Consider the following 24,830-nt stretch of genomic DNA (forward strand, 5'->3'; position numbering starts at 1 on the left):
CAGAGTGGTGCAGCGATCTGCTAGCTGTCGCACCCTGCCACTGTTGTTTCAACTTCCATACCACAAGATCAGTTGTCTGACAGACCTGAAATCGCAGCTGACTGATCTTGCTGTTCTCTTTCCCTTTGCTGTTCATTTTCTGTGCAACCTGGCCAGGCCCAAGGCCAGAACAAAATTTCACACATTTCTGCGAAATTAGGTTCTTAAGAGATTCACCACAGTTCACTATTCTGTTTGATGATGCCATACATCATAATTCAGCATTTCATTGTTCACTGACAAGTTTTTCTGACACTTCACAAAAGGTTTGCTGCTGCAGTTGTATTTAAAGGGCAGCTGAACTTTTGTATGTGTATCTCATAAATAACTCTAGAGTGTCCAGGAGGGGACAGAATTTGAGATCAGCATTCACCTTAGCATTTTATGTGGTTCATTTAGCATTAATCCCTTCAATTCAGCGAGGTACTATTAGAAAAATAGGTAATTGGACTTTTTAGAATTTTAATATTGGAAATATCAACTCTCCAACAAGTGATGGTTAGTTGAATGTTAGAACTGATAGCTCTTTGTTTGTTTAGTGTCTGACATGCAAAACTTTGATAATATAGCATCCAATAATTCAGAAATCTTGATGATATATCATCTATTTCATTCACTAGAACATGATGGGGGGGGGGGGTGGCAGAGTTTGAGCAGGATATGTAGCCAGAGGTAGTGGTCTGTAGTGCATTTGGGGGCATGGTTCAGAGCGTTAGTCAAGTAGATAGTCCAGATACCATGAGTCTGAAAGTTGAGGCCCAAAGTGCTCTGAGTTACAAGGTCAGTGATCCTGGAGCATGGTTCAGGAGATGCTGAGGAGACCAGTGAGCCCCAGGCTGGTGAATCCCAAGTTGGAGGTCTATACAAGTGTGGGTTACGTGGGCTGTAATCCCCATGGTCACCAGGACTGAAAGTTCATATGAGTCTGTAAGTCAGGACTCAAAATCAAACCCATGATTAGCGAGTCCCGGGGTTCTAGGATCAAAGCTTGAAGTCAAGCCTGTGATCAGGCCATGGGTTTGATACCCAGATGTCAGTGATGTCTCAAGGCCATAACTGAAAGATGAAGTCCAGAGCTCTGTGAGTTTGGAGGTAGATAGCTCGAGCGTTGATGACCTCTTGGACTCCCGAGGTAAAAGCCCGAAGACCAAAGTCTGCAAGTCCACGCCAGGGAATGGAGATTGGAGGCCTGATGTCTGTGAGTCTGACAGTCCAGGGCCAAGAACTGGAGGCTAAGAAGTGGCCTGTATGTGTATAAATTATCGCCTTTATCTCTACATTGTAGAAGTGCTTACATTTCAAAGATATCTTGTTGATTTTCTTTGGACTGTTATGAATTACTGAAAGTGTGAGATCAAAATCAGGGCATGCAATTGTTTGACTCTATTTCAAATTAATTCCTGGTGTCCAGATATATGACAAGAGTCTTTTTCATATGATTGGGAGATAACTTTCTGACAAAAAATGCCACATTGTTTCTTCACCTTTAAATAATATACATAGAAATACTAGCATTAATAATAGCATTTTTATTAGTTTCATTTTTAAAGGTTGGTTTTAGTCTTTTAATAATTGACTTTCAAAATCACTTGACAGCCAAGTTCTCTACTTTGTAATCTGTAACATCTTAGACTTTAACTTGGTTTATTAGGTTCAGCAAGCGTGGCACTCCAAACTAAATTAAAATGTTACTGAAACATTTTTTGTAATAGTTGTTCCAGATGATTGCAGTAACAGTTAATAGTTCCATTTGTTGATGTATAGTTTTTAATCAGGCACTTTTGGTACCTCTTCTGAAAATGCACCAACAAGTTTATTCTTTAATGCAAACATTTGTTTAGCAATTTTATTTTTATTTATGTAAAACATATTTCTGTTTTTTCCCCTTTAAATTTAGAGAAGTATTTTGGGTGTAAAAAAGATTATTGCTCAGTTTGCATTTTGTATTTTGGAGGATATACTCATTGCTTTGCTATGAAATTATAAGAACCGAAGATACATCAGAGGTCTGAAGTTTATAAACAAGTTATGTTGGCTCAGAAACTTTAAAATGACAAACCCTGAAGCTGCTCTGCACAGTATTAGTACCAGGTCAAATAGATAATCATTTTGGTTAAAGTAGCAGACAGAAGAATTAAGCAGCAATGTCCTTTGGCATTAATTAACAAAATCACAGATTTAACTGAAAGCCAAAAAAATATGATGGACATCATTGGCTTTTTTAGCAGAAGTATGAAAATATCTGGGGTTTTAGTCAACTTGTAGAATGAAGTGTGTTATCTACATCAGTACAGACGTTTGTGATATGATGCACAGAGGCATAACCTCCAATCCAGTCACTCTATTCATGTTGTGAATGTTTACTCCATGTTAGGCTTAAATTTATTAATATGTCATATAAGTCAATAATTCTAAATTTGCTTACCTTTATTTCTGATTCCTTATGCTTTCTACAGGGTTAAATATCAGAATTTATGGAATATTGTGTTCCTGGGGAAAAATAAATCTACACAAATGACATGGTGATTGAACTGTTTACACATCACAGCTTGGTGGTGTGACTAGCTAGAATCATCCCAATTCTATTCTCTCTGCAGAAGGAGAGTTTTCTCCAAATACTTCTAGTATCTTCAAGTCTTTTAAATCAAATAGGACACTCAAAGCTGCTGCGCAGGTTGACTCTGTGGTTAAGAAAGCATATGGTGCATTGGCCTTCATCAATCATGGGATTGAGCTTAAGAGCCCAGAGATAATGTTGCAGCTACATAGGACCCTGATCAGACCACACTTGGAGTACTGTGCTCAGTTCTGGTCACCTCACTACAGGAAGGATGTGAAACCACAGAAATGATGCAGAGGAGATTTACGAGGATTTTGTCTGGATTGGGGAGCATGCCTAATGAGAACAAGTTGAGTGAACTCGGCCTTTTCTCCTTGGAGCGACGGAGGATGAGAGGTGACCTGATAGAGGTGTGCAAGATGATGAGAGGCATTGATTGTGTGGATAGTCAGAAGCTTTTTCCCAGGGCTGAAATGGCTGCCACAAGAGGGCACAGTTTTAAGGTGCTTGGAAGTAGGTACAGAGGAGATGTCAGGGGTAAGTTTTTTACGCAGAGAGTGGTGAGTGCATGGAATAGGCTGCTGGTGACGGTGGTGGAGGTGGATACAATAGGGTCATTTAAGAGACTCCTGGACATGTACATGGAGCTCAAAGAAATAGAGGGCTATGTGTAACCCTAGGTAATTTCTAAAGTAGGTACATGTTCGGCACAGTTTTGTGGGCCGAAAGGCCTGTATTGTGCTGTAGGTTTTCTATGTTTCTTAGTTCTAAATTGTTATGTATTCGTGTACATTTGGACCCTTATGGGTTGCTGTCATGCTTCCCTGTGTGTTAAGTATTATTGAACATAATGTGAGAGGGCATTCTGGGTAGATGACTTACAAGTAAGATAAGCAGTTGCACGTTTGTTCCTCACCTCTCCGTCTCTGGTGAATGTTTTCATGGCCACCCACCTGGCTTTCCAGTACCAGAAACAAAATAGCTGGTGATTAGGTGACAGGTCCTCATGCGATACTTATTGTTTTGTTCTGTTTGGCAAGAGAAGCCCCTGTGCAATGCTGGTGGTGTACCACTGTGTAACGTGGTTGAGGGAACTGTAAACAGCTGCAGGAAGCACGGGGAGAGAAGAATCTGAGGGAAGAAAATGAAAATGGGACAGTTAAATAAAACAAATACGAGGGAGAGAGAGAAATGGATAAGACTAGTCCACTTTTCTGGAACATGATTGTGTTTGAAAATAGCAACAATGTTTGGAAATACAGCCTGTATGATGAAATGACAGAGAAATGGAGTTCATTTACTGAAAGATTTGAATATTTTGCACTGGACAATCAAATTTCAGAAGATACTCATCTTCTAACTTTTCTGACCATGATGGGTACAAACACATTTAATTTATTATGCCGTCTAGTGCATCCTGCTAATAAGCCCTGTGAAGACATAGTTAAAATTTGAAAGGACCACTATTCACCTAAATCTTTGATTATTGCTGAGAGGTTTAGATTTCAAAAAAGGAATCAAGAGGAAGGTGAATCTATTTCACAGTCTGTGGCGATGCTGAAACAATTGTAAGTGACAATGGCCCACAACTCCTGTATGAAGAGTTCAAGGCATTTATGGAAGCAAATGATATTTGGCACATCAGTCCAGCACCATATCATCCGGCCACTGAGTCCACATGGAGGCCCTCAGCCCAAATCGTCAACTGTTCACTCTTTTCCATAGAAGCTGACTGCTCTGCTGAATTCTTCCAGCATCTTGTGTGTGTTGCTCAGATTTCATCATCTGCAGGTTTTCTCTTGTTTGTGATTGGGGTTCTACACTAAGAAGTCTCTTCCGGGGATGCCTACCCTGAAGAAGTTTAAATCTTCCCTTCAGAAAGAGTTTAGTGAAGCCCTTTCTCATTGCTCTCCCTCTGTGATCTCTGCTGCCCTCTGACCCTGATGAAGGGTTTCGGCCTGAAACATCAACTGTTTACTCTTTTCCATAGATGCTGCCTGGCCTGCTGAGTTCCTCCAGCATTTTGTGTGTGATGCTCGGTCATCCAGCCACTAATAGCCCTGAAGAATGATTCATACAAACAATGAAACAAGCCCTCAAGACTGTAGTGGGAAGTGGATCTCTTAACCAGTGTTTTGGCACTTTCTTGTGACATACCACCGCCACCAAAATGGTTCCAGCAACTGTACTGATGAAAAAACTGTTTTGCACCTGGCTTGACCAGCTGAGACGCCAAAACACAAACAGATGAATGAACAGAAATGAATAGAAAGCGCAAGCAGAGAAATGTGCCAAATTGCTGTACAGAAGTTTCATAGGAGGAGAGAGAGTACTTGCCCAGAACTACATTTCTGGAGCAAAGTGGATACCTGCAATGGTGGTGACACAAACTGGTCCTGTATCGTACACAGTGGAAACTAGTAATCACAACATCTGGAGAAGGCATGTTGATCAGCTGTTGCCCACTTTTGAGGCTATTGAAAACCAACACAAACAGATCAATCCACATCCAGTTGCAGAAATGGGACCGGATTCTGAGACAATGACTTCAGAACTTCTGTTAATATCAACTGACACAGCCAGTGCTCTCCCATTACCTGCACTTTCTGAGATGTCCCCTACTGATACTGCAGTACCCAAGCCATGATCTATACTGTACATACACCCTGAAGGGATAAAATGTTGGCATCATCCTCAGGTCATTGGTACCTTCACAGGAACAGAGAGCCTCCAGGCAGATTGAATCTCTAGTTTAGTGACCAAAATCTCAGCACATGGGCAGAATAATCCCCAGAGTTTTGTCTGGGAATAGAGGCAGTCTACCCGCTTTTCTAGTTTAGAAAAAAATGATTGTTGTTGGTTAAATTTGATGATTACTCAATTGAATGTTAAAAGTTCAGCCATTGGACTGGCTGGAGAAGAGGGAGAAAACTTTTGGGGAGGGCTATGTTATGTACTCATGTATATTTTGACGCTTATGAGTTGCTGCCGAGCTTCCCTGTGTGTTACATACTGAATATAATGTGAGAAGGCATTGTGGGTGGATGACTTACAAGTAAAATAAATAGCTGCACATTTGTTCCTCACCTCTCCATCTCTTGTGTGTGTTATTCCTGGCCACCTGGCTTCCCAGTACCACAAACCTAACATATACTCTATGATCTTGATAAATATTCATTGGAAATTTAAAAATAAGACCACAGTGATTGCTGACCAATGCTTGAAAACATTTTTATGAATTACTCTCTCTTTGCTCATTGGACAAAGTATAGAGATTGCTTATATTTTATTTTGTTAACTTTGAATTTATTCCAATAAACTTTTAAAGGAGACACTACATCATTTCCTTTGTCTCGGCTGCTATTTAAGAAAATCGGGGAACCGTGACGAGAAGTGCCTGGAAGAGCAAGCATTTGGCAAGACTTTAATAGAAAATAAGCAGCTGTAATTCTTAGACAGATACTTCCTAAGAGCCTCAGCTCTAAGCCAGGATGCACAGCAGGAATATACCAGGTCTTGATAACTGGAAATTCCAGCTGCATCAAGCTGAGGCTTCGATCCTTCCCTCTAATGTGATGTGGTATGCAGAATACAGTTAGGAATAAGGAGGACAAGGGTCAATGGTTCAGCAGGAAGCTGAGTGAGGGGAACATCTGATAATAGTGTGCATTAGATTCTTACCAAAATGTCAAAGGCAGAGAGTCTAAAATTGTTTGGACCAGTGATAGTTGTGCGCCTTATATTGGACAGACTTACATCAATTTGCCTTCCCAGTAATTATAGACCCCATTTAATGTCAGGTTTCCTTACTCTGCTGATTTCACCTTGATGCAGACATTAAAGAATTTTTATAGTCTTGTTCAATCTTGTCCGGTACAGCAAGATTGTTTCATCAACATTTGTTAGGCTGCAGCTTCCCACTGTTCAGGCCTTCATCATTGATATGATGCTGTGCTTATGTAATCCTTTATTCTAATTTGACTTGAATTCATGCAGTGAAAAGTGAAACAGAATGATCCTCAGGAAGTGAATCTTATATAGTGACTGAACTCTAATCATTGACTGTCAGCAGCTCACTGAAAGGAATGCAATGCTAAGTGGTTCCAGAATGAAATATTGATGATGCTCCATACAGTTCATGTTTATGATGTGTCATATGATGTATTGGCATCCACTGTTGACATTTTTACTGACATTAATTATTTACTGTGTATGTCAGGAATGTTTTTGAAAATAAAATATCATTATCATTTTATAGCTCTCTCAAATTATTTTGCAGTTTTTGAAAAGTACTTAATCATTTTCCTAAGCAGCTTTATACAGTGAGAGTGGGAAGTAGAATGACAGGCCACACTGATAAGAGGAATTGAGAAGTTCTTCTGAAGCTGGGACAGACAGAATGCCAGGCAGTTGGAAAATGAGGACCCTGAATACCACAAGAACATTTCCATTGTGCTGTGTTATTGACTTTCTGTCTATTTTCATCAGAATCCGGAAGAATCCTCGTCACTTTTGAAGGAGACAGACAACGCCTTGATATCATTTCTGTATTCAGAGGGCAGGGTTTTCCATTGAGTGACATTGATATTCCTCCATGAGTTCAAGCAGAAGTAATAATTAAAAATTGTATCATAGAAGGAAAAGTTTTCTCTCCCACTTCTTTAACAGGATTTGCATGAAAGAGCCATTTAAAGTGGAGAATGGAATACTTTCAAATTCTGTCCTTTAGGAATATGCAGTTTTAAGTTCTTGTTGATATATTTTCAAGATTATACTCCATAGATGGACTTTCAGAGAAGTTAATAATATGAGTATGCCACATCTCCTCAGCCTAGTCCACCATTTAATAAGACAATGAAAGATTGAACTATAACCTCAGCTCAGTACTCCTGCCAAGATGGTAACCTGTTATTCCATACTTACCTAGTTTCTTTCTGTATGTGCCTTAAAGCATTCAAAGACTCCATTTCTACTGCCCTTTGAGGATGATCCTCTGAAGCAAAAATATTGCTACAGATAAAAGTTCTAAACTCAAAAAATGGACAATACATTTCCTCTATAGATGCTGTCTGACCTGTTGAGTTCTTCCAGCAGTGTAATTCTTTTCTCTCAGCTGATTCAAAATCTGTAAACTCTTGCAACGCATTAGAATCTTATATGTTTCAATCAAGTCCCCTTATACATTTCTAAACTCCCAAGGATAGAATGCTAAAGTGACCAAGCTTTCCAATAAACCTTTTGTGAACTCTTTCTAAAGCATTAATATCCTCCCTTAAATAAAGAGGCCAATGCCGTGCACAGTGTTCCAGATCTGGTGTCACCAACGTCCTGTCTAACTGAAACTCCCTCTTTATATATATGCAGTTCTCAATACCATTCTGCCAGCTTTCCTACTTGCTTGTTGCACTTACATATTAGTCTTTCAGAACACTCTATCGCAGAACAATCTTCTGAATTTGGCTTGTTCTTAGAAATGATAGCAGAATTACTGGTACCTATCTCAAGGAGAAGTAAGTTAAATAAGAATGCAGCAGACTTTTCTCAGAAAATAGACCTTATTTTTCATTTGAGTATTTATTAAAAAATACTGAAGGTTAAGGGAAGAGAGCTTTACATAACTTGGCACAGAAAGCACAAAAAAATTACTAGTGTGATGGAACTGTGAAGAGGAACATGGACCTTATTGATACAATCAATTACTCTATAGTACAGTATATCAAAGAGAATAAATCACTAGGTTGGTAACAGATCTACAATTTAAGAGATCTGACGGATTCTCAATTGATCGACTGGCCATGGAAGACTTTTAGAACCAACCGTGTAGCCAGTCATCTTATTTACATGGTATTAATGCCAGAAGACAATGCAGCTCCAGCTGGAGATGGTGTGGGAAACCAACATGTGCTTGTGCTGACCCGATAATATCATTTAAAATCATTCTCTGTAATTAAACTGGTAATAATAGGTTGCTAAGATATTACAAAAGCATATTGTTTAAACTATTTTAATTTCACTTAAATATCACAATTGTTCTGATAGTTCTCTACACAAAAGCGAAAAGTACCTTGTGATACTTCATGTCTCTTTAGGCATTGGAATCCATGCAATACTTCATGTTATATACATATAATGGCTGTTAATAATACGCAATGTGATGATGCTTTAACACAAGTCACTCACCCTCAGTACCAATCACTCTTGTTACTTTATGTAATGACTGAAAGGATACTGTATCGCAATACGACAAAGCTACTAATCAGATCAACACCTTTCTGCTTTCAAAAGCTGCCTTGTCTAACAGGAACAAATGTGATCAATAACAGTATAGATGGGAAATATTAATGATTCAAGATTCAAGATTGTTTAATGTCATTTCCTGTACACAAGTGTAAAAGAGAACAAGATAATTGTTACTCTGGATCCAATGCAACACAAAAACTACTAAAGATAAAGAACACGTTAATAATAATTTTAAAAAAGCACAATAAATATAAATACGTAAAATAGCTTATATACATATGTTAATTGTGTGTCCATTAGGTGACACTAGGCACAGGGGTGTCTGAACTTAAGGCAACTAACAGGAAATAATAAAGTAGTGATAATTGGGTGTGTGGAGGGGTGCATTAGAGGGTGGAGGTGTTGATCAGCCTTACTGGTTGGGGAAATTACAGTTTTTGAGTCTGGTGATCCTGGCGTGGATGCTACATAGCCTCCTCTCTGACAGGAGTGGGCAAACCGACCATGAGCAGAGTGGGTGATATCTTCATTACGCTACTGGTTCTTTTCCGGAACCTTTCTGTATATGTGTCCTTGATGGCGGTAGGCTGGTGCTGGTGATGCTTTGGGCAGTTTTACCTACCTGTTGTAGAGCCTTCCTGTCCACCACAGTGCAGTTTCTGTACCAAGCAGTAATGCAGCTTGTCTAGTACACGTCAGTTGAATGATGTGAGTATGGATGTGCATAGTCCAGCTCTCAACAGTCTCCTCAAAAAGTAGAGCCATTGGTGAGTATTCCTGAGAGAGTAGGATGCATTCTGGGACAATGAGAGTTTGTGTGAGGTGTTCATTCTCAGGACTTTAAAGCTGCTTGCAGTTTCCACTGCTGTGCACCGATATAAAGTAGTGTGAGTGGTGCGAGTTCTCTTGAAGTCAATAATCACCTCCTTTTTCTTGTTGATATTGAGGAAGAGGTTACTTGCTTGGCAACTGGCCCCGAGCTCTGCCACTTCCTCTCTGTAGGCTGCCTCATCGTTGCTGGTGATGAGCCCCACCACTGTCATGTCATCGGCGAGCTTGACAATGTTTGGCCATGCGGTCATGTGTGAGCAGAGTTTACAGCAATGGACTCAGCACACAGCCCTGGGGGACACCTGCGTTGGGTATGATAGGGAGGGAGGTGTGGTTGTGCATCATGATTGTCTGAGATCTGTTCATTAGGGAGTTTGACACTCAGTTGTATAGTGGTGTATTTAGACCAAGGAGAAGGATTTTGTTCATCAAGGTCTGTGAAACAGCAGTGTTGAGATATAGAATTTCACCAACAAGGATGTAGAACAGAATGAATTACGTACATATTAAAAAGTACTTATTTAAGCGTTCAAATTTACTTCTTCAGAATGGAAAATTATAAGATCACAAAAAGGAAATTACATTTTAGGGAATGAACACCAATTTAAGTCATCTTTGTGTATTAAAATCTTACTTGAAAAAAGTTCATTGGCTAATCATGTCTTGTGAGCTATTTATCAAAGCTATCCACGACTCGGTGTTTACCCTGTAAGATTCAGTGCTGTTCCTTTACAAATCAGTATCCAATTTTATTTTTAAATTTATCAATCCCATGGAATTTTTACACAATCGTTCCTACAGTTGTGATTGAAAAGCTCCAAAACATGGTCCTTTGTACTTCCCTTTGCAACCAGACCTCGTTTATTTCACCAGAAGAGCACAATCTGTGTCGATAGGAAATAACCTCTCCACCTCACTGACAATCAGTACTGGCATACCGCAGGGATGTGTGCTTAGCCCTTTGCTCTACTCTCTCTACACCCATCACTGTGTGGCTAGGCAACAGCTCAAATGCCATCTATAAATTTGCTGGTGACACAACTGTTGTTGGCAGAATTTCGGATGTTGATGAGAGGGCATACAAGAGAGAGATAAATCAGCTAGCTGAGTGATGTCACAGCAACAACATTGCACTCAACACAGTAAGACCAAAGAACTGGTCACCAGTCCTCATAGAGGGATCAGAAGTGGAAAAAGTACGTAATTTTGAGTTCCTGGGTCTCAACGTCTTTGAGGATCTATCCTGGCTCCAACGTATCAATGCAGCTACAAAGAAGGCACAACATTGGCTATAGTTCATTAAGAGTTTGAGGAGATTTGGTATGTCACCAAAGACACTTGCAAATTTCTACAAATATACCATGGAGAACATTCTAACCAGCTGCATCACTGTCTGGTATGGGAGGCTGGTTCAATTGCTTAGGATCGAAAGAAGCTGTAGAAACTGTGAACTCAAATCAGCTCCATCATAGCCTCTGTAGCATCCAGGACATCTTCAAGGAGTGATGCCTCAAAAAGGCAGCATCCATCACCCAGGAGCCTGAAGGTACACACTCAACAATCCAGGAGCAGCTTCTTCCTCTATGGCATCTGATTTCTGAATGTACGTTGAACCCATGAACACTACCTTACTACTTTTTTTTTGCATTACTTACTTGATTTAATTATATACAGGTATATGTATATAATCTAACTATTATAAACCTTGCCTATGACCCAGAGCTCTGGCACTATCCTCCGAGAGCATCAAAGGGGGGGAGAGAGAGATAGAGCGAGAAAACATCACACACAGCAATGGACAGGTAGGCAGCACTGAATACCTCTTGCCTCAATGATTTAAATCTTCCCCAATTCTTTAATCAGCAAAATCAGCAAGAAATGGGCTTGCGCCCTGTCTCCAGACTTCTTGGCCTCAAGGCTGCACGCTTCACTTGAAACCTCACCGAACTCACTCGGAGACAGCAAAGCGCCAAATCACTCATTTGGCCCAAAAATTATTCAGTAACATTGTCACTGAATGCCACTGGATTAAATTAAAACAAGCATTCATTAACCATATGGGAAGTTCAGCTCTAATTGAAGTGTGGTTCATACAAGTTTTACAATAAGAAAAGTATGAATTAAAAAGATTAGCTAAATCTGGAACAGGATTGTGTTCATACCTTATTATTTTACTATCTTTTAAAACATAATCTAATAGTCACATCAGCTTGATTCAGAACTAGTATACTTTTCCTTCAGATGCCAGATTTGAATGAGTCGTAGAGTCTCACCGGATTGAGTGAGCATGAGGAGTACAAATATCTGAGTGAGAAGGAGAGTAATACCATCTGAAGTGTCCAAACATCATGGTTACACAGCCTTTGCTGCTTTGCTACTTTGCTACTGAGAAAACAGTCTCTGCTCTCTGCACAAACAGTAGAATAGTAAACCTAATGCCCCAGACACAAAATGCTGGCGGAACTCAGCAGGACCTGATGAGAAGTCTCAACTCGAAGCATCAATTGTTTACTCCCCTCCATATTTGCTGGATTCCTCCAGCATTTTGTGTGTGTTGCTCTGGATTTCCAGCATCTGCAGAATCTCTTGTGTTTAGTCCTAGTGTCGTGAGTATTTGCAGGAGTCTCATTCTGTTTCCTTTCATTATTCTAATGAAATCTCAGGTTTTTAGGTCAATTTCTATGATTTTGCTAAAAATTAGTCTGTTTTGCTATAGCCTAACTTGTTAGAAAGTATCTATGAAATCATACTTTGGTGCTAAATGTTAAATGTTGATCACTGGTTCTAGCATCTGCTGGTGTAAGTAGAATCTGAATCATCTTCACATGCTTCTCAAGAAAATACAATCAGTATATTCCATGTTTGAGGGGTTTTGACACATTAAGTAGTTGTTTTTCCTACTTTACAGTCTTAGAGCTGTACAGCATGGAATAGCCTACTTTCAGCCCATTTCATCATGTAACCAAGTAGCCTGACTGATATAATCCTGTTTGCCTGCATTTGGCCCAAATCCCTCTGAACCTTTCCTATCCATGCATCTATCCAAACATCTTCTAAATGTCACCATTTTACCTGTCTTAACTACTTTCTCTGGTAATTTATTGCATATACATACGATGTGAAAAGTTGCCCCTCAGGTCCCTTTTAAATCCTTTCCCTCTCCTTTAAACCTGTGCCCTCGTTTTTGATGATTTAAAAAAAAATTATGGTGAGTTTAAGGAATCCCTTTTTATATTACTGTTTTTTTCTTGTATGTATTTATTAATTGCTGAAAAATTTGAAGATAAGGTTTCAATATGATTAAGTAGATTTATTGGATACTATGTCTTACTCAGATGATCTTTGGTTGCAGATTGACGGTGTGCCAGACTTACCAAAAGAGACATTGACCTCCTTATTGGACGATTGCATCCGATGTCAAAGTTCAGGAAGGATATTTGAAAATAACATTTTGGATGCTGATTCTGACTTTTCTAGTTCCTTATGTTCTCAACGTTCTCAGGCAATAATTGAAATTAATACACCACGGTTGTCAGACTCTTTCCTTTCTCAGCTTTTGGAGGAGGCACATAGATCTGGCCTTTCCCTGTCTTCTGGCAGAGCAGAAGGAGGCAGCAAGCAATTGGCTGAGAGTGAGGACCCAAATTACTATCGGAACCGAGCTCTGGCTAACGTTAACAGACTGTCAGGAATATTGCTGGCAGTTTCAACAACAGATGATGATAACTCAGATGGAGAGGTGGGGAAGTTGATGCCGAGCAGCAATGAAGTGCCCTACTTGACCAGGGCACTGGCGATTAAACAAGGGAAAAAGCCCTCTTTCCTTGTTGATTCAAACCTTAATGGAGACACAGAACAGGAGCAGCGAACAACCGACAACACTCCTGCAATTCCACAGCTGCCGCACATAGGTAACAATTATATCCTTTCTCCCAAAGCTGTGTGAGACTTAGGTGATAAGTGGATATGGGTGAATTAAACATTAAAAGTGTTGTTCTCTTGCCAGCTACATTTTAATTTGGAACTTCAAGGCAGATTTCTTCTTTTATCTGGATGAGAATACTTCTGATGATTAGGTCAGGCAGATGAACCTTTGAGTTTGCAAGGTCTCCTTAACTAATTCAATACAATTCATATATTCAATTAACTTTATTGTCTTGAATGTGTTTCAAAAAGTAAACTTTACTTACTCATGCTTGCCTCAAATTATACACAAAGAGTTATTTGTCAATGTTGTGAGGTCACGGTTTTTTTCAATCATCCAGTCATAATGGAGCAAACAGCCATTCAGTTTTCAATTAATACGTGTAGGTAGGAAGATATAGTTAAACTTTAATACATATGTTTGAAGTTATTTGACAGTGATACTGTGTTCAATTTACAATGAGTCCCTCGTTAACTTGAGTTTGTGTACTTCTTTTTGTCTATCCTGCATATGGCCCATCTTGCACAACCAATTTGGAATCAATGTTTTGTTTACAATTCATCCTTGATCATTGTGTAATTTATGATTCACAAAATAACACAGAATTCTTTTTAACTACTGTAATGTTATGTTGTGAATTATGCTTTTAATTGCATAAATTGATTGCTGGTTGCTAGGAATTTGGCCCAAATTCAAATACCGTGCCTTTGAACACACTACTTCCCTGCTCCTTAACTTCCAGACGATTTACAAATAACATTATATTTAACTTTGTAACAGTTTCAAACCAGGAATGCTAATTTAATAAATTACTTATATACCTACAAACTTATAAAAGCAGTTTTAATGCAGTCCAGCATATCTGAGCAAGTCTCTTCATAGATACATTTAAGACTGAAAATGTGACCATCAAGATAAGTAAAAAGTCAGTTATAATCTTAATGACATTATAATCTTAATCTCATTGCAGTAATGAGGAATTACTCACAAATACAGGATAGGATAAAAATGGTTAAATTAGGCCGTTGTGTTTATTTGAACTCTAATGTACAATGATTCAACATTAATTTGAATTGATTGTGCTATATTTTGCATTATAGTGTCAGATCAGTTATGATACATCTCATTTTGCCCTCAGTAGAAATCAGAATTACACCTATCTACACTCTGGTTTATGGCTTATCTCATTTAAATCCTTTGTAGAATTCTCTCTCCTTTTGCTCCCTGATTCATTATCTTAAAATACATCTATTATGGAAAGCCCAAGGGATTTTGCTAAACTAGTCTCTAATGGTACCAATCTAATCAGGTGACAATCATACCAGTGCCCAAGAAGAGCAGGGTGAGCTGCTTCAATGATTGTTACCCACCATGTCCAAACCAACCTTTTTGCCCATCTACTCTAAGCCCATTTGTGCACATTATAGCTTATTTTTTTGACTTGTATCTGCCTACATGCCTCTTAAACATGGTAACTGCTTACAATTCTATCTCCTTTTCTGTCAGCATATTTAGATATTAGCTAATCTCTGTGTAAAGGAACTTGCCCCTTAGATCATACCTCTCACCTTCAACCTATGCCCTCTTGTTTTTGATACCCTTACTACAGAAAAGAGATTTTGACTATCTATCCAGCTCTGCCTCCCAAAATTGCATATACTGAGGAGTCACCCTTCCAGTCTCCTTTGTTCCAGGGAAGGGAAGCACAGCCCATCTAACCTCCTCCTCTATCTAAAGTCTTCTGATCCAGGCAACATCCTTGAGAATTTCCTCTGTACCTCAGCATTTTCCTTGTGTATTGAGAAATTGCTCAATTTTCTTCTCAAGAATCTTTAATGAATTGACCTCCACAGCCTTATGCGTGATAAAATTGACCCCCCTAGTATCCAAATGAAATCTTTCTGTGCCTCAGCCTTAGATATCTTAATCTATATCCAAAGAACATGACCCATCTTCCCACCTTTTTGTCTCACCCTTCCATCCCATACAGCCAGAGAAACATCCTTCCTATTTTTCACCTGCTGAATTCTGTCAGAATTGTCATCTCATTTTGCTCTTAGAAATACAGGCCTAGTCAAACCAATCCCTGCCCAAATGACGGGTCTGCCATTCAAGGTGAACCTTAAGTTAGGCTTCCTGCATGCTAAGTATGGTACTTCTTGTTTAAGGAGACCAGAACTGTTTCTAACACTCCTGCTTTGGTCTCACCTCAGTGCTCCCTTCTATCTACAGATGCTGTCTGTTCATTATAGTGTCAGAGCAGTAATGATGTACCTCAGCAGTCGGTAACTTTTATTGGGTTATATTATTTTATATTCTGTACCTGAAATAGTACCTGAGAATAGAGGGTAGTAAATATTTTAAAAAGGAATGTGAAATAAAGTTAGCAATTGCATGTTTTGAGGAAATGTTTTTAAGTTAATAACCTAGGACAAAATTAATTGATCTCGCAAAAACCTGTGCAAGACAAATCACATTTGGCTGATATGATTCATTCATTATAGGGTGTAGATGAGGATGGTTTGCAGGTAATGTTTTGTGTTTGCGGACTCACAAGAAGAAGCAGATAATGAATTGCAACTAAGATTTAAAGTCATGTGATGAAATGGTCAGTGGCATTATGGATACACAACTGACAGAAAAAGAGAGTAGTGAAGTTCACTTTTATAACAGGAGGAATGTGGACAGTGGTGTTACACAGAGATCAATGTTAGGACTACTGCAAATGTTCTCAGCATTAATGGCCTGGATCCAGGGATAGAGGCCATAATTCCATGGTTTGTAGATGACATGAAACTCAGAACTCTGGTAATAATGAGGAGGATAACAACAACGCTAAGCATTGTCAAAAAGGTAAAATGGGAGTACAATGAATTTCTGTTAATTGGGACACATCAGCACTGGTACATTTTGGCCCAATTAGCTGAAGTTTCATGGAAATAGTTGAAAAGGTATAAATAAGACAAATGGAACAACAAATTATGTATTTAAGTGAAATACAGAATGAATCAGAACACTACCAATACTATTACAGTACTATAAAACTGTGTATTAGTTCCTAATTCATCCGCATTGTATTCTTTTGACTGGAAATGAACAAAATCAGTGCAGCCACCTAGTGCAGATAATGGACTGCCTTTATACAATGCTGTTAACTATTGCATTCTCCAAATCTTCATTTTCATTCTTCGTAGTTTCTAACTTGCTGAAGTTACGAAATTGTTTCATTTTCACTCCTGGCCGTTTCTGGCATCTGGATTCCTGAATGCTTGAAACCATAGTGAGCAAACAGTTCTGAATTGTCTTATTGCTTAGTTCTCCCCAATTATCAGTGACAAAAAATTGCTGCTTTTTGAACATAAATACATGCAATGGTTGCTACTTAAAAACTGTTCACTCGAAGCAATGTTGAGTCTAATTTGCAAACGCAAGCAACTGATGTAGTTAGAAACTGTTGGGCAACTGTCTCCTGCCTCAATTAAGTGGCATAGAATCCTAAGTAAATGAAGGGAACCTCTGCTATTTTCTTGATTAGTTTTTGTTCTTTATGAGTTGTCCCAAATAAGTGGCTGTCTCGATTAACTGCTGACACAAATAACTGGAATCCACTGTATGTGATACATTTGGGTAGAAAATGTTTACAGTTTTAAAAGGGGTGCAGGAACAGAAAGGCATGAAGATAACCATAAATATGGGAGGATAGGGTGAGAATGCTTCAAGAAAAAGCACAAGAGATCTTTAATTTTATTAATTAAAATCAAAAGTAAGAAATCTATACGAAGCCTTTATTAAAGTGATGTTGGCATTCAGCTGGAATATTACTTTCCAGTTTAGGAAGGAATTCAGGGTTTTAGAGAGGTACAGAACAAATTTCTACACCATTCAAAACAGGAAGGACAAGAGAAATGTTGGAAATATTCAAAATTATGATGGTGTCAGCAGAATAAAGCATGACAATAGGTCAGCAATGAGAAGGTGCCTATTTAAGGTGATTGGTAAAAGAACAGGCAAGAAGTAGATAATATGAAGCCTTCCTTTTGTTGTGATCTTGGAGATGCTATCTGAAGGAATCTGAGTAAGTATTTGAATTGAAAAATAATGGTGAACAATATGTGGAAAGATCAAAGAAGTGGAATTAATTTAAAAGCATTTTCGAAGACTATGGGTTTGATGAGTTCAACGTCTGCTTTCCCCACTGTATGATTATAATTTTGAGCTACTTTTTTTTTAATGCAGTTTCTGCTGTTTATTAGGCATGTATATAGAATAAGGAAGATCTGTCTGAAAGGCAATGGGAACTGCTATTTGCAGAAAACAAAGACCAAATATTTTGATTCAGCTACTTTATAGCGATTTTCATTTCTTTGCTCCAAACTCCAATAGAAATTCCATAGAGAAGTTCTTAATAGTTGATAGTTACTTTTTCCACTGCTTTATTGCACAAGTAGACGTTGCCTTTATAGGCATATTTTGTGGGCAAATCTGCTTCATATAGCCATTCAAGTCTTTAATATACCTTATACCTTACTCCAGATAAGATAGCCTCTACATGTGTTTACCTCTGAAGATTAACCATTCACCACTATTTTTAATTACTCTCTAATATGGATACGATTACTTGCTACAATCTATTTTGCTCATAGAATACTTTGCTATTCTTGTCTCATTTTCTATCATGATCTTATCCTGAAAGCCAGACAAAGCTGAAATAGGTAAGAGTTGTCCTTTGGGATCTGCCTACACTTCAAGTGTGAGCTTCAGCGCTGCCAGCGCAAATGAGAATTTTATCTTTGTTTGCTGGTATTAAAGAGATTCAGGAGTATGTGTTGTACAAGTTGAAGTACAGAGATGAATATAACTGGCCACCAATTCTCAGACTTGTTTAATGTTGGTAACAAGCTCTTTTGTCAATAAGTTATTCAGCAATAAACCATCTCCTGGAGGGACGGTGAGCTAGCCTGTATAGTTTACCAGTTACATACTTTTTGAGGAATTCTAAATCTGAACATTTCATTGATACAGCTCTATTATTTTATTTTCTTTAGGTGATGAAAATGTCGCTGCCAGTGAAGCGGATATAAATATTGCCGACAATGAGGTGATATTAACGTAGAAGAATTTTCTGATTATATTTCAATTTAATGCTTGCTGGTTGAAATGAAGTCAGTAAAAGGAGATGATTTTAAAAACATTTCTATCCTGAAATTTACGTTGGAAATAAGTTTATCTGAGTTGGTTAATTATTGTGCCATTTGGTAGAAATTAAAGGAGAGCTTAATATTTATTTGGCAGAATATTAATGTAATAAACTCAAGAGTTAATGCTCTCATTTTCAGTCAACTAAACACTATAAGCCTTAGTACTTGCAGTTGCTGTGTTTTGGTGCCTGATTTTTATTTTGCTTCTTGTTTGCTGTAATATATTTTCACAGCATAAGTTTGTGCTTTCCACAGTATTAGTTCCAGTGAGTGATATTTTTCAATAGATCTATTTTGAAGTTTAATTTTGGATTTTTCTCCTTCTTTCCTTGAAAAGAAGGTAAAATGAACTTCTTTCTTAAAATGCAAATGAGCAGAATGTTCATAGCATGTTAGCAAAATTGTTACTATTGCAAATGAGTGTTTTAGTACAGTTGGCCATTTTGGAGGATGGTTAAGAGTCAATTACATTGCTTTGAATGAAGTCACATACTGTATGTACCAGAACATATAATATCATAAAGGCGTTAATGATCCTCGTGGGTTTTTGCAATACCATGGTTTAATGTCCACTTGAGACCAGATCTTCACTGAGGATTTTTGTTTGCTTGTTTTTTATTAGCTGCCGTGATGGGGTTTAACTGCAGCCTTGGTCACAGTTTCTTGGATTGACTGAGCTGCCTATCTGAATGTGTGCAATTTAGTAGTAATCTGTCATTTTTCTGTTTAACTTCCATTCCTGGAAAGTATTGCATTGTTGCAAATTTATTTTGGACTTTTTTTTATTTGTCTCTACAATTTTGTATCTTAATATTGCTGATTTGTCTTTTTGTGATTCTATGCATTGTAGAAGTATAAGAATCAAATGGAGACACAAGGAACTGAAGATGCTGAAATCTGGAGCAACAAGCAGTCTGCTGGAGGAACTCAGTAGTTTGAGCAGTATCTTTGGGAGGAAAGGAGTTGTTGGTGTTGTGGGTTGAAACTTTGCATGAGTTCCTGATGCAGGGTTTTGACCCAAAATGTCGACAATTCCCCACCTCCCACAGATGCTGCTCAACCTGCTGAGTTACTCGAGCAGATTTTTTGTTGCCTGAGGAATCAAATGCTAGGCTGCAGGTAGAAAAGGTCAATTAAAGGAGAAATTGTAATAAAATGTGTTAGCAACAACCCGCACACTAAAATTCTAATAACTTAACTATGTTACTTGTAAGCATTTGGGTGTGTTGATCGTAAATATTCTGAGTGCTTTAATTTATCATTATTGGTACCTTATAAGAATATTTTTGTGGAATGCCTTAGATTCCAAGCATTTAGCCAGTGTTAAAGTCCAGCTTACTATGGCTTTCTTGAGAGCACCTGCTTATAGGAATTAGGATTCAGGTTGACTATTACTCTGAAGAAAATTGAAGTTTAAATAGGTCCATCACAGGTAAGTTTGATAAATACAGACTGCAAGCATTAGACATAGGAAGTATCTGCATTTAAAGTCAATGATATTAATGATATTAATGCATGTTTTTCCAAAGCCAGAGCCATTTGTGAATGTTTATGGAACAATCATGGTACAATGTCCACAAGGCTGTGATGCACCCTGCACTACTAAGCATCCGTGAGATTTGGGCTGTCTAATGTCACCGTATTTCGAACGTCAACAGTTTTCATGTGTATAGAAAAAAAAGCAATTTTTCATGTACTTCTCAAGAATACATTTCACAAGTCACTTTGGTTTATTATTATTGTCACATGTACTAAGGTACAGCAATAAACTCATCTTGTACACTGTTCATATAGATCAATTTGTTACCATGGTGAATTGGGGTCATACAAGGTAAAACATTAATGGAGTGCAGAATAAAGTGTTACAGAGAATGTGCAGTGCAGGTAGACAATAAGGTGCAAGATCATAATGAGGTAGATTGTGTAAGGTTAAGAGTCCATTTTATCATACTTAGGAACTGTTCAATAGTCTAACAGTGGGATGGATTCCATATCCAGGTTTATTTATCATGTGTACATTGAAATGTACAGTAAAATGCATTGTTTGCATTAATAACCAGCATATCCAAGTGTGCACTAGGGTCAGCCCGCAAGTGTCGTAACACACTCCAGCGGCAACATAGATTGCCCACAATGCTTGGCAGAGCAACACAGAACACAACAAGCAACTAAAAAACAACAACAGCAAAACAAGCCCCCGTCCCTCCCTCTCATGCATGCATATACACAGTCCTCTAACCCCATGCCAGGCCTCCAGCTGACTTGGACTGAGGTCTGCAGACTTTGGGCTTCTTTCTCCCCAGCAGACTCAGTTCTGATCATGATTTCCAGACTTCTGATTCAACCCTTGTATACTCTCTGCTGGCTTGACATCAAACATAAAACCACAGATGTCCCACATCTTCATCACTGGCCTTCGATCGTGGGGCAGAGACTTAGATTCTGGGCTGACTCACAACATCACTGTCCCTAAGCCCTAAACCATAACCAGACCCCTAGACTTCTATGTCCATCCCCATAACCATCATGATAAGCCTCAAAAAGCAGCAAAATCTGAGCTGCAATTCAAGGATAGAAGTTGACCTTGTGCCCGCAGATGTGTGCTTTCAGGTTTTTGTATCTTCTATCTGAATTGAGGATGGTGAAGAAAGAATTTCCCGGGTAGACCGGATCTTTGATTGTACTGGCTGCTTAACTACGGCATCAAGAAGTGAAGACGGAGTCCTTGGAGGAGAGTCTGTGTTCTGGGTTGTGCTAAGCTGCGACCATAACCTTCTGCAATTTCTCATGGTCACAGGCAGAGCAGTTGGCGTACCTAGTCATGATGCGTCCGAATAGAATGCCTTTTGTATGGTGCATTGACAAAAATTGGTAAGGGTCAAAGGGGGCATGCCAAATTTCCTTAGCTTTCTGAGGAAGAAGGGGTGCTGGTGAGCTTTTTTGGCCGCGATGTGGTTAGACCAAGACAGGCTATTGGTGATGTTCATTCCTAGGAACTTGAAACACTCAACCTTCTCATCCTCTGCACCACTGATGTAAACATTGTGCACTTGCCCCCATTCTGAAGTCAATGACCAGCTCTTTTGTTTTGTTGACAGTGAGAGAAGCTTAGAGATGATTTGTTTATAGTTATTGTATTGGAGGCAAAGCTGTAGTCAATAAAGTATAGTCTAACATTGATGTCATTAGAGGTGAATGTAGGGCCAGGGAGATGGTGTCTGCTTACCTGTTTTGGCAGTAGCCAAAATGTAGTGGGTTGAGGCTCTCTTGGAGGTTGAAGTTAATGCAATGCCATGAGCAGCCTCTTGAGCCCTTCATGATGAAGCTGTCAGCCAGAAGAGTGACAGTGCTCTGAGAAAGTTCTGAAAAAGAGGTACAGAACTAATGTAAAGATTTCTGGCATTGAGGCTTGGAACTAAGACAATCTCAAAGGAGTGTATTACATAATGGCAACCTGAAAGATTGGTGCTCATGATTCTGAGAGTTAGCCAGGTGATCAGCCTCAGACCTGTACAAATGAGCACTGAGCTGATAGTGATATATCCAGCCTTATAGATTACAAGCTATTACTTTACTCAGATGGATAAGTTCCAGTTGGTCAGTGGTTCAGTCCATGATCTGGAAAGACAGGATATCTGGAGGTTCCTTTCTTTATAGTAAACTGAGGGATGGAATGGTAGAGAGGAAGGGATGATTTCACTTTATGGGAAAACCAGAACTAGGAACTATAAGTATACAGTAGACAGTCAGTATGAAATTAATAAGGAAATTGGTAGGAAGTGGTTTATCCACGATACGATAAGAATGTGGAGTTATCTACATAAAGTGTAATAGTGATAGGATAGTAAAAATAACGTGTGATTTGACCTTTTACTAAGTCTTTTGTGTTATTCAAAGGAAACAAATGGAAATATGGTAAGGCTAGAACCAGAATGCATTCATACTGAGCCCAAAACAGAGGATTCAGTAGCTGTACTGTTTGTATTCACCTGGTTCAAATACAGAGGGATGACTAAACTGACTCTTTGAATCAATGAAGGGATATTTAAAAATCTGAAGTGTTTTATTTTAAACATTAAAATGATCTTAAATTGAAAATTAAAAGTATTAGAAATGAATTCAAAGATTGGAAATTAATTTAAAGCATTGAGAAAGCAGAATGCATAAGTACAGAACTACAACAAATCTGAACATCATTTATTCAGGATTGATGATCCCATGACTCATCAGATGAATGTCGCCCTGCTCAGTTAAGGGGCAGGGTGCTAAGTGCACCCGACCTTTCATCTCACTGCACTCACACCAGAACTGCAGCTTGCCTCTGACCTCTTGTCTTTGATTGTACAGGAAAAATCAGAGAGAAATTGATCTGCGAGAACATTGTTCGTGGTTCTTTACATTTGTCTTGTGATAAGTATTAACTACCCCACAGTTAATCAACAGAAAACCTGTCCATTAATAAGTAAATTAACTACATTCGTACTAGTTTAGGTTATTAACTGGTCTAAGCCTTATTTTGGGCTTCTAGTCCTTTGAAACCCAACAATCACCTGAAATATCTAATGTAAGTAAAATTCAAGAATCTATTGTTATTTAGCATATCTTATTTTTATCCAAGCTAACAAAAACAAATTTTTGTCCTGTTCATTCCACTGAAGAATAAGCAGCAAAACCTAAATTGAAAATTTACACGGAATGCAATTGTTTTCCTTTTCAACGCGCATGTAGAGTGGCTGGTTTTAATCACATCTGGGACAGATCATGCTAATTTTTTTATGAGGAGAAAGCTATTTTAAAAGGAATTAGCAATTTTGATTTGGATTAAATTTTAACTATGATAAAAGCTTCAAGAATCAAGTTAATAAGTGGAAGGAAATGGAGTGAACATTTCTAATCAAATGATAGACCTTGAGAAATTGTTCTTTATATTCTGTATATTACTTATGGAAAATTTACATTTAGACATTACAAAGAAATAATAGTAGCTTTTTAAAGAGGAAAGAAATGAAAGAAATGGTGGAGAGTTGGGGAGGGGTTGGATTCTGGGGTGAATGTATTTTCTTGCATTGAAAAATACTAATTTATATTTGTTTTCTTGCCCATAGATTATATTATAGTAACTTTGTACTGATGGGAGGATTGAAGTGACAAATATACCAGGTTCCGGCGTGAAAACTTTGAATAACACAAATCTTATCAAGTGAAAGACATCTATATAAAACATGGGGAGCGTCAGCTTATAGTATTTTTGCTGAAATGTTTATCTTTATGGAAGACATACTGATTTCTGATTTTACTTGGAGTTATGATTAAAAGTGTATTTAATAACATAACTGATTTGGCATTGATTTTCATGATGTATGGAATGCATGAGAGATTCACGACTGCTTTGGACTAGGCAATTTAAGGCTTTGAAAGCAGAAAGCTGCAATAAAAGGAAATGAAAATTTAACTGGATTTTGGAATGGAATATAATCAACCTGAAAATGGTTTTTTACAATGGTTAAATATATTTTGTTTTAATAAGGCATACATTATCATTGAAATGTATGAAATAGCTATTCCTATAGCAAAGGGAATGAATGCTTAGAGAATGAATGAATGGGGTCCCATCTAAACAGGACTTGTGAATTGCTGGGACTGCAGTTATCCATTATGCTCCCATCATGTGCACTGTAGAGCGTGGAAAGGGTTCATGGTGGGTTAGATAAATTACTCTTGACTTACTCTTGCAGCTACAGTATTTAGGTGGCTAATCTAGTTGAATATCTGGTCAATGGTGATCCCTAGAATGTTGAGGGTAGAGTCTTGGTAATGGTAAAACCATTACCTATCAAGGATCGGTGGTTAAGTTCTCTCTTGTTGGAGAAGCTCAGTGCACTTTTGCAGTCCAAAATTACCTAATTATGCAAAATCCCCATTTTTCAACTTGTGATGGGGGAAAGTTCCGAATAAACTAGTCCTTTCCAGTTCACCTACCACTCAAACCAGTGCACTGATGATGCCATAGCCTCAGTCCTCCACTCCATCCTGTTCT

General features: G+C 38.3%; 1 protein-coding gene across 6 annotated transcripts in view; it reads left to right on the forward strand.

The window, feature by feature from the left end:
* fsip1 (fibrous sheath interacting protein 1) overlaps positions 1-24,072 on the forward strand; it is a 415,506-nt gene extending 391,434 nt beyond the window's left edge. For 3 of the 6 annotated variants that reach the window (XM_072277637.1, XM_072277632.1, XM_072277738.1), the window contains 2 exons: positions 13,023-13,581; positions 18,641-18,857. In XM_072277637.1, coding sequence (XP_072133738.1) covers positions 13,023-13,581; positions 18,641-18,708 — 627 coding nt within the window. In that variant the 3' untranslated portion in view covers positions 18,709-18,857. Of the gene's footprint in view, positions 1-13,022; positions 13,582-18,640; positions 18,858-23,898 lie in introns of those variants that run through there. The other 3 variants (XM_072277681.1, XM_072277875.1, XM_072277809.1) reach the window with 3 other exon arrangements.
* Positions 24,073-24,830: the final 758 nt, after the last annotated feature.

The sequence above is a fragment of the Mobula birostris genome, chromosome 1 (assembly GCF_030028105.1).
Source record: "Mobula birostris isolate sMobBir1 chromosome 1, sMobBir1.hap1, whole genome shotgun sequence".
Lineage (NCBI taxonomy): Eukaryota > Metazoa > Chordata > Chondrichthyes > Myliobatiformes > Myliobatidae > Mobula > Mobula birostris.